The 11135-nt window shown below is 29.6% G+C and overlaps 1 protein-coding gene across 5 annotated transcripts; it reads right to left on the bottom strand.

Moving 5' to 3' along the window:
* Nucleotides 1-115: 115 nt before the first annotated feature.
* On the bottom strand, nucleotides 116-11097 carry LOC107070885 (phospholipid scramblase 2). 5 transcript variants are annotated; one of them, XM_089179623.1, is made up of 9 exons: nucleotides 10793-11097; nucleotides 9319-10502; nucleotides 8697-8994; nucleotides 5399-5851; nucleotides 2703-2801; nucleotides 2299-2516; nucleotides 1655-1807; nucleotides 1418-1579; nucleotides 116-644 (listed from the first exon to the last, which is right to left on the bottom strand). In XM_089179623.1, exons 4-9 carry the CDS (start codon nucleotides 5529-5531, stop codon nucleotides 612-614), a joined length of 798 nt encoding a protein of 265 aa, XP_089035749.1. In that variant the 5' UTR covers nucleotides 5532-5851; nucleotides 8697-8994; nucleotides 9319-10502; nucleotides 10793-11097; the 3' UTR covers nucleotides 116-611. The 5 variants fall into 5 exon arrangements, with proteins under 5 accessions (XP_089035749.1, XP_089035750.1, XP_089035751.1 ...); XM_089179624.1 differs by having other exon boundaries at nucleotides 9319-9611; XM_089179625.1 differs by lacking the exons at nucleotides 8697-8994; nucleotides 9319-10502.
* Between the last annotated feature and the right edge of the window lie 38 nt (nucleotides 11098-11135).

The raw sequence follows: 11135 nt of genomic DNA, 5'->3' as shown, positions 1-11135 counted from the left end.
ATGGGTCCTATAAAGATATAAAAATTATTTAAAAAACATTATAATATAATTAATTTCTATATATGAAATGTATAGGAAGAATCATGGAAAGGAATAAATTATTAATGAGATAATAAAAAAGAAATTAATTAAAATTACAATGTTTATAACAAGCGATCTTTGGCTGGATTTTACTTGCAATGGAATGTATATCGTATAAAAATATGATAAACATTATATTGAAAGTAAAATACCATTGCCCGGGTTTAACCATGAGGAGGTAGCCGTTTCTGAAGACCCACGTGGGATGTGCATCCTAAAGATGCCCACATCCGAATATAATATCTGTTTCAGATTTAAGACTTTAATGGATCCACTTGTTTTTTTTTATTTTTATAATATTTATGACAGGTATCTCAAAAAGGGTGTGATCATATATATATTTGTATATTTGATAGAGAGTATATTAAATTAAGTTATCTCAAAAAGTAGAGTATTTGTATAAATAATCGAAGACATTTAATAAAAAGCGCATTTTGTTCTTTTTAGTTTTATAAATATTTGTTACTAGTTTATAATTTAATAAGCAACTCGGTAGAATTTCTCTCCCTGTCTTCAAAAGAAGAATCACATTAAGTAGGAGAAGTTTCGAAATACATGAAATCCTGTAATTGATAAAATAATAATTAATTATATATATATATATATATATATCATGTTACATATTAATACAGTAAAACCTCCAGTATCCGAATTAATAGAGAAATTATAATAATTATTCAGATATAGGAATTTTCATTGAAATAAAATGTTAGTAATTTATCCTTGTATTTTCATTATTTCTTAATTTATCGAATATTCCTCAATTTTTCTTTTTATTTTTTTGTTTGTTTTATTTCAATCTTTAGTACTAAACGTTTCCATTTTTAATATCATCTTAGACGTAGAGTTGTAAATGCATTAAATATCAATTTAAGAGTACACAACAGTATAAGAAAGATAAAATATTATACAGAAGTTGTATTATCGTCGTTATCAACTTTTATTGTAGAAGATAACACAAATCAAAAAATGTGATATCTAGAAATTAGATCTTTGAATACTGTAGGTTTCAACATATATATATATATAGGGTGTTTCATCTCAAAAATGCACAAGAGAAGACACTAAACCATAACAACAATTCATATAAACATTTGTCCTCTCATTTGATCATAAAAATGATCATTTTGAACACTTTTTTAAAAGATACTAAGCTATCGTTGGATTATTAAAACACAAAAGTAAAACTATCAAATATAATACACGTTTATATGAAACTTTCTTCGTTGTTTCTTGTTTGTTTTTCCGTTCATTTTTGAAATTGATTTCACATATTGGGAAACACACTTTATATAAAATTAATTGAAATATATTGTTATTATTATATCGTACTTACTATCAAAAGGCATGCACCGAGAAGAACGGCTTTAATTTTAACGTCAAGATCTAAAGGAAAACTTATACCAAAATTGTCAGTATCGGTAAAAAATTCACGAGTAATGCCGCTCCATTGTTTACTTATCATACCAACTCGATGAACACCATCGGCAGATTTTACCTAATTAAATCATTTGAAAAATATAAACAACTATTAATAAAGTATTGATTATAAAAAAAAATAATATATAATTACCTTAAAATTAGCTTCTAGGCAACGCAATAATGGTCCTTTTATTGTTAGTACCGTATCGCCATTTGCATTGCGTACTGAAAACCATGGCCTAAAAATAGACCAATCTTGAACAACCGATCCCATTAAAACACCACCAGAATAAACTTCCAATTCCTATAATAAAATAATAATAATAATAATAATAATAATAATTCATCATTATATAGATGAACAAAATTGGATACTTACATAATTAACGCCACCGCAGCAAAAATTCCGCTAATGCGCCAATAAACAGCAATCTTGTTGTTCGCACACAACAACCTTGTTGTTTGCACACAGCAACCGTCAGGGTTTCGTCAGGGTTATGGCAACAGCATCAGGTGAAAGAAAATGGAGACTGTTTTGAATCTATGTTAAATTCTATATCGGCTCATTTTCCATCGAAACCCGATTGACTACTTTTTATAAATAAAATGTTTTGAATTTTCAAAGTATTTTGATTTAAAATCAAGTTTTTTATTCTATGATTTGTCGCAACAATTTAAGGTGTAGATTGGCGCATTAGCGGAATTTTTGCTGCGATGGCGTTAATACATACAATAAAATTGAAATACATTCAATGAATATTATTATATTGATTGTGTTATATTTAAAAGACATACCTGTAAGCAACATGGACAGCAACAACTATCACATTTCAATGGACGAATCATATTAAGAACTTCTCTTCCCACACCATCCATTACTTGAAATTCGCAACTGCGATAAGTTCCACAACAATAACGCGAACAACAGCTTGATTTTTCAGCTACGTAATAAATTTGTTCACCCCTTATGTTCATTACTTTATATTTATTTTTAGTTTCAAAATCGACAATTACTGAAAATAATTGTATTCAATATTATTCCTTATACAATAATTTATGTGTAATTTTGTAAAATCATAATTATAATGAAGAATTTAATGGAAATGTTTTTCTACAAATTATCGTTTATCTCAGACACATTAAATATTCAAATTACACAGCTGTCATTAAATCCACACCAATTTCAATTTAATACGAACCTTCGAAAAGTTCGATCTTTTGTTTGACAAACAAATGATCAAGGCCCATAAGGTATTCCAAACCTGGCGGACAAATCATATTCGTTGCGGGCCAACCACCTGTAAATATAAAACACCTTTGTTTGTTTTTTTTTCATTTTCATATACACATTTTTCACATTATTTTTTTTTTTATTAATTGCCTTCTATAAATAAATTAGACTTAATTGATGAACATTAATCAACATTGTTTTAGTAGAAAAAGAAAAAGAAAAAAAAATTATCTTACAAGAAAATATTTCATTAAAAAAATAAACTACAATCGAATGGGTTTCCAAAAGAAGAGTCAGTGTTACATATTGTAAACTTAAAAGATAGATTAATATTTCTAAAACTTTTCCATACTTGGTGACACTCATTTTTATCCACGGAAAAATATTATCGAATTTTATTTAATTTATAAATTTAAGAAAAACACATATCATATCAAAATATAATTTAAAAATGAATTCATTCATCGTATTTAATTCTTAAAATTTGTTAATATTTATACTCAGAATTCTTACAAATCTCAAATCTAATTTTAAATAACTTCGTTACGGTTCTCGAGATATTTTATATTTTGAAAAAAAAAAAACAAAAAAAGAAAAAGAAATATAACACACAAAACTCTTCTTCAAGATACCCGTTGTTCAATGATTCATTTTCTAAACCTTTTTTCATCGTCGGTTAAAAATCTAGTATATCCTCTTCTTCTAGAACGACATTTTCTAATCGTTTCTCTAAACAACGTACGAATAAATCTACGAAATTGTTGCACTTTAACGTTCCAGGAATCATCGAAATATTCCGAATCCATCACTCGTCTTCACTTTTATTTTTAATAATTTTCAAACATTTATTTTCCTGTTATTTTTTTTTAACATTTTCATTTTATTTTAATATATATTTTTGTTTTCTCAATTTTTCTTAGAATATCTTTTGTTTGTTTGTTTATAAAATTATGTTCTATTTCTTACTGTTACACATATATATATATATAGATATATATACATGTATATATTGTCCCGTTAACGTTATTCCTCGTACAATAATGATCGGAATAATTTAATGCATGTTTATAATATTAACTTTTAGAAGATAAGAGGAGAACTTAGGCTCGCTCTGTGTATGTTTGTGTGAGACATTGAGTTTTTTTCCAATATATGTTTGTTATGTATAAGAAAAAACAAAATATATATTCTTTACAGTCCCCTTCTTTTGTAAAGATAATGCTTGTAGAATTATTTTCCTTTGAAGGATACAAACACACACACACACACATATATACATTTATATTTATATTTCTCTATCTTTATCTCTTGGTTTTGTTTTACTGATTGTTTTTTCTTTTTTGGTTTTTTTCTTCTTTTTTTTTTTTTTACTTTTATCTTTTTATTGCTAGATAAATTTAAGGGACAAAATGGGAACAGATATAATAATCTCAAACAATTGATAAAATTCGATTTAGTATTATTATACTTGTTGTCTCATATCTTTTTCAATGTAAAAGAAAATGTCGTAGAGAGAGTAGTAGTTAATTTCAATAAGAAACATAGAGATTATTAAATTTATAAGAAAAAAAAAAAAAAAAATAGAGAAAATAAATCACATTTCACGTAATAAAATAATTACAGTATTATATTATTATATAAGTAAAAGAGAAATGTGTTCGAATAATTATTGTACGTATAAAACAACAAAACATTTGATCTTAATTTCGTCAAAATTTACGTATACGTTTTTGGGATAAAATTAAAAAGAAAGAAAAAATATTTGTATATATATATAAATAAATAAAACACGTTCTTTTCATTTGTTAGAAGTTTGAAGAAAAATTATTGTTTTTCTTTTTTTTCTTCTTTTAGAAATATACATTTCATCACTTCACTTCACTCACGATAGAACACATGTTTTTTCTTCTTTTTTTTTTTTTTTTTTTTTATTTACAAAATGATAAGATTGAAATTTCAATTAATTTGCCCAACCATTTTGTTCTTTTTTCACACAAATTTTGTATAATACACGCAAAACTGATGTTACAAAATTATTAATCGTCGTTGAAATAATTCGTCGTTATATTACAATTTTTCTTTGAATAATTTTATTCAATTATTTATCAAATGTATAAATTCGCGAATTTAATTAAAAAAAAAAAAACAAAAACAAAAACAAAAAATTCAATTAATCTTTTCTTCACTTCTTCGTAGTTAACAGATTTTTTGATGAAACTTAAAATGAACTCTTCGTATGTCTATCTATCTTTCTGTATCGTTTTTTCTGTCTATCTATCTGTCGTGATCTGATAAGAGGCAACAATTCGCGTAGGTGGGAGTACAGATCAAGTGAAAGGGGAGGGGGAGGGGAAGGGGGGGGAATAATCTGTCCGACATTTATATTAACGAACACGACCATTATCTAGTTACTCTGATCGTTACATCTCCAGTAGCCTTTGCAGGTTTTATACTTCAAATAAATCCCTTTTGCAAATATAATATTGTAATATTTTTATATTATCAATTAAACCCTTGTGTAAAATCATATAACATTATTGCAAATTAAATTCATCATTTTCCAAATGAAACACATAAACGCATACACCTTTTTCTAGCAATGAGGAATTTAATTTTGTAAACGGGTAAATGTAATTAATTAATATTTGATTTATATTTATTTACCTGGCGGTGGTTGAGGCACATACATCGGTGTTGGAAATTCATTTGGTCCGGGTGCACTCGCAATAGGCATTCCTGGTTGATGATACATCGGCGTGGGAAACGAATTGGGTTGTACAAAATTCGGAGTAGTCATTTTTCTTTTTTCTTTTTTTTTTTTGTTGTTGTATTCCCTTTCTCTCTCTCTCTCTCTCTCTTATTCTCGGATTATTGTAACTATACTTTACGAATTTATCTTCAATAATATAAAATATTTGGAAAATTTGCGATATTACAAAATTTTATTCAAAATAATATATAATTATTATTTTTTATATTATTGATACATTGAGAACGTTCGTAGCATAATTTTGTTTCAAAAAAAAAAACCATTAATTTTTCTTTTTTATTTGATCAATTATAATTATTGATTCCGTTACTCCTATGTGTACGTTTCAATTTGTCCTATCAAACGATCTGAAAATAAAAAGAATAATGCGAAGAAAAATCAATGAATTTATTTCTTTCATTTCAATTTCAAAATGAATAGACAATTTTATTTTGAATTTGTTCGCGGTGTCAACGTAGAAATCTTGTTGACTGACCAATAGAAGAAGAAAAATTCCCGTATTATCCGCGAGATGACGCGACGAGCGCAACGCTACGAGCGATCTACTATTACCGACACTTGTACTTGTACGCATGCGTGCAAGGACGCGCGAGTAGGAGGAAATGCACCCTGCAAATGAGATGATAACAACGTTGCATTTTTTTCATCCTACTGACGAAAAGACAACAAAAAATATTCAATCAATTCGATACTACAATTTCTATTTTCATATATTCTTATCGATACTTAAAGATCAAGAAGAAGAAGAAGAAGAAGAAGAAAAAGGTTTAAAATACTATTAAGTTTTTTTTAGCTAACCTCTTTCTTTGTCTTCCTGTGTTTTTCTACATTTAGTCTCTTTTATTTTTTTCTTTTTTTTATTCTGTTATTAAGTTAAATATTGAAACAATGCAACACGATGATGGTTAGGTCATCGTCCGGGAGCGGCGTAGTATGCTGGCGGCACGAGCCACTGTTAAAAGGTCATTGTAACTAATGTGAGAAACGCGAGACGAACGGAATAACGATAACGCACCGCATATCACGGATAATAAGCATCCTTTCTAACGATTTGCTTATTGCAAAGTGCAAAGAAGAAATAACACCCATAACATGTCATTCGAATTCGATCGAAACGAACAAAAACAAACGAGCATAAAGAACTATTTTTTCCCATTAATCCTATTTCGAATATGACTTCTTTTTTTTCTTTTTTTTTTTGTAACGTTATCATTGAAATCTATTTTTGTTTCTTTGTTCTTTTTTTTTCTTTTTTCTCTATAAAATGATAAATTTTTAATCATCCTATTTGAATGACGCCATTGTCAAACAATTTACTTTTCCAAAGATACGTGACTTAAGACAAATGACTGGCACGTTTGTGCTCGACACACAACCGGTGGTGTCTGATTCATCTGACACAATCAGAGATTTTCTTACTATACATTATTTTCTTTTTTTTTTATTTGTTAAATATCCTAATCATCGGAATTACCACGGATCGAAACTTATACGACACAAGCTTCTTAAGTACCGTCGCCATCTTTCTATTTTTTTTGCTTTTTATCGATGTTCTTTATTTTTAATTATTTTATTTCAACAACATAAATCTTTCATTAAAAAATACATGCAACACCCATAATAAAATGATTATTAAAATATAACAACACCAGTTGAATTAAAATACGGTTAGATAATTGGGAGGGAGTTTGAAATATAAAAAAAAATAAAAAAATAAAAAAGCGAAATACATTTTGAAACTTCTCAGATCCTAGAACCCCAAATGATGACGCATGCGTCTGATTACATTTATCATACATATAACACATAAATATATATATATATATAAACAAATATTTACTTAAGATAATATCAATTTCGAAGATAGAACTTAAATGTTGGGGGAGAGGTAGGGAAAATCCCTCTTACGAAGAAAAAGATTGTTGTCAACGTTTCGTTCCTGATCGATACTTGTGCACTTGAATTAGACTACAATTTTTCCGAACTATTAGAACAAAAGATGATGTTTACGTTACATCTGTTGGAATATAACTGCATAACTAATATCCTTGTGGTTATCTTGCAACAACATGTGCAAAACAAAAAATAAACGAATCTATCTATATGTATTTAAATAGGTATGTATCATTATTGACACTAAAGTATCTGAAGTTGAGATAGGAGATAAAAAAAAAATACAAACTAATCTTCGATTGATGTAAATTATCATTAATTATATATGTACACATAAATAAATATATATATATCTATTATGTACTGATAATTATGACAGTGGATTTAATTGTAAGTGATAATAAATGTAAGTCCATTAATTATGTTATATATATATATATATATATTTTTTCTTTTTAACAATATGAAAAATTATTCGTAATATTTAATTTTATTTTGTTCAAAATTGAACTTATACCACTTTCCAAAAATAATTTTTCATATGTAAAAAGATTGTCCTTAAAAAAAGTTCATATTGAGATTGATATTTTTAATGTACATTACAATTTGAAAATGAGATTAGTTTGCACTATGCATAGGACAAAAATATCAATTTATATATGAACTTTTCGGATAAACCAATATTATGATATGCATACATATGAAATATAATTTTGATATGTGTTAATAGGTGTATGTATATGAATTTAAAAAGGAGTGCACTCAATTTCCGGTTCTGATTCATCTAAAATTGTAAGAAAATTGGATATACTACAATAGAAAGAGAGATATAGAAAGAGATAGATAGAAGAAGAAGAAGAAGAAGAATATTTGAGAGACGAAGAGAAACCCGTGTCACACACAAATGATGCATCGCTTAGTTATGTGCTTTCATCGTTGGGACGATGACGTCATCGAATCCGATTTGCGTCTATGTTCCCCTGCTACCGCAAGGATCGTGACGAACGGTCACCGCACGCACTTGTGCATGCACGTATTAACACTACCACAATTTCACATATCTTCTACATATACATATGTAGTAGTAGTAGACATATGCGTGTAAGTATGTATGTAAATGTAACGACTAAGCGAACTTCCGGTTCTTGGGGAAAGAAAAAAAAACGAAGGCATCGAACTATAAATAGTAATATCAAGAAATTTTATACATTTGTATATATATATATATATATATATAAATATTTATGGACGTGTGTATGTGTATATATACATGTGTGTAAAGAAAGTGTCTCTACTCACGCACACAAACTTGAATTTTCAATGCCTTATATCTCTTTTTGTTATCCTTTCTTCCTTTCTTCTTTGTAATTAATTTGTGCGTTATTTTTTATCAATGTCCTCGATGGAACATCAAAATGAATAAAGAGGAAAACTGTTACGTTGAATATTTATATATATGTATGTATGTATGTATGTATGTATATATATATATATATGTATGTACCATGCGTAATAGAATTTTTCATCGATCTATTTTCGAGTCTTTGCTAAGAGTACTTTATGCCTCGTTTTCATGTGGGTGTGTGGTGTGTGCATACTGAAAAGTAAGATTTTTTTCTCACATTGGTCGATATTTTTCTATTTTCATTTTATATATACATTTTATATATATATATATATATATATATATATACATACGTATGTATGTAAGTATTCACATTACGATCACATAAAAGTGTTCGTACTAGGTATTATTTATAAAAATAAAAAAATATTAAATTATTGTAAAGAAGGAAAATAAGTTAGAAAAGAAATATTTGTATTTTTAGATTTTCAAATAAAAACAAAATGGCGGTTGTGTTAAGACATCAGCTCTTAAACTTAAATGTTTAAATAAATAAATACAAGAGCTTTATCTTACCTCAAAGAAATTCATGCTCGTGCTTGAAGTATTATTTTTATTATTATTATTATTATTATTATTATTAATTCATATACTTTTTTATTATACTATTATTAAAAAACAAAGAGAAAAATTTGTTTAAAAAGACGATCTTTTTATTATACTACTACGACTCTATTATTCTAGGATCATCAAATTGAAATAGCGGTTGAATGTTATCAGTAGTAATCCTAACAATGTGCTCTTTCCGAAGAGTAACCACAATGAACGTGGAACGGAACGTCGAGGTCGTAGATATCGTTAGCCTCCTCCTAAAGATAAGAGAAGCAAGTTAACGTTGGCCCTGCATCCGGTAAAAAGACAAGAACTTTCTTTCCTACGTTCCCGGCTGTCGTTGGTAGTTGAAACAACACGAGTGCACGGAGAAAGAGAAAGAGAAAGAGAAAGAAGAAGAATAAGGAGGAGTAGGAGAAGGATAAGGAGGAGAAGGATAAGGAGGTGGAGGAGGAGGAGGAGGTAAAGGAGAAGCAAGTAGAATATAAAGGGTAGCTTAGAACGAAGCATCTTGAATTTTGATTGGTGGACGTTTAGAGCGACGGCCAATCAACATCAAGGATAGCAGTATCACGTGGAATGATCGGAAAAGCGCTCAGTGACGTTCGTTAATGAATGAGATGGAGATATAGTATGAGTTAAAGAGTAACTGAGTAAGGTAAAGAAAGAGAAGTAGGAGATATAGATGGAACGCTTTCATGAACAATCGAGAATAGTAGAAGAGAGACAACAAATGAGATATTTGGTCGAGACTAGTGTAGTAGTAGTCTTAGTCGAGATCTAAGGACGGACGGACGAACTATTGGTTGGTTGATTGGTTGGTTGGGTTGGTTGGTTGGTTGGTTGGTAGGTTGTCTGCTGGTTGCTCGCTGGAACATAAGTTGACTTGGCTCGTGACAGACAAGGGGGGAACATTTCTGTCGAAGGAAGGAAGAAAGGAAGGGAAAAAGGCTGAAAGGTAATTTTCAATATGGCGTCTCGCACGTCATAGAGAAGAGTACGAGACGAGACAAGACGAGAGGGATAGAAAGAAAGAGAGAGATAGAAAGTCAAAAAAAAAGGAAGGAGAAGAACAGTAACAAGGACCCAGCGAAGGCTGATGCGTGTTTTATACGGACAGTTAAGGCGGTTCGCTGGTACGATTGGGACTGGCAGGAAGGAAGGAGGTGGAAGACGAGAAGGGAGGAAAAGAGAGAGAGAAACAGAGAATAGTTGAAGAGAGTAGAGTAGCGACGACGTTGAGAGAAGCCGTGTGTGGTTGCAGCAGCAGCAGTTGCAGTTGCAGTTGCAGTAGCAGTAGCAGTAGCAGGAATAACAGGAACACCACAAGTAGATAAAATAATAATAATAATAATAAGAAGAAGAAGAATCTAAGAAGAGAGTGCAGAAGGCGTTGGTGTATGTCATGTCTTCTTGCAAGTATCGGGAAGAAAAGTACCTTAGTGCCTGGGGCGAGTCTCGTAAGTGATATTTCCGATAGTACGTAGATCCCATCTCGATCGTGCCATCGATGCCTTTGTTCGAAAGGATCAGACGTCTTTCATTCACCACTAGTAGTTACAACAATAACAATAACATTAACAATAACGGGATTGTACAACTATTGCATCGGACAGTGTCGTCACCGTTGTCGTCGTCTAAAGTGGAAGTGAACTTGGTGGTGTCATCGTTGTCTGCTGCTGTGTTATTGCTACTACTACTACAAGTAATTAGAGTGTTGGTAGTGGTGTTGTTGGTGCGAGTGCGAGGAATAGAAGGAAGAGGAGGAGGAGGAGGTGGTG

This window comes from Polistes dominula, unplaced genomic scaffold (assembly GCF_049000335.1).
Source record: "Polistes dominula isolate Pdom_NZ unplaced genomic scaffold, Pdom_raw_medaka contig_27, whole genome shotgun sequence".
Lineage (NCBI taxonomy): Eukaryota > Metazoa > Arthropoda > Insecta > Hymenoptera > Vespidae > Polistes > Polistes dominula.
The sequence above is the reverse complement of the archived record's forward strand: the minus strand, read 5'-3'. Positions and strand labels throughout refer to the sequence as shown.

Coding starts and splice junctions, on each gene's coding strand:
- LOC107070885 (XM_089179623.1), bottom strand. CDS start 5,531: ATGACTACTCCGAATTTTGTACAACCCAATTCGTTTCCCACGCCGATG. Junction 2,802..5,398: donor TGTGCCTCAACCACCGCCAG/GTAAATAAATAT, acceptor TTATATTTACAG/GTGGTTGGCCCGCAACGAAT. Junction 645..1,417: donor TCGGTGCATGCCTTTTGATA/GTAAGTACGATA, acceptor TATCAATTACAG/GATTTCATGTATTTCGAAAC.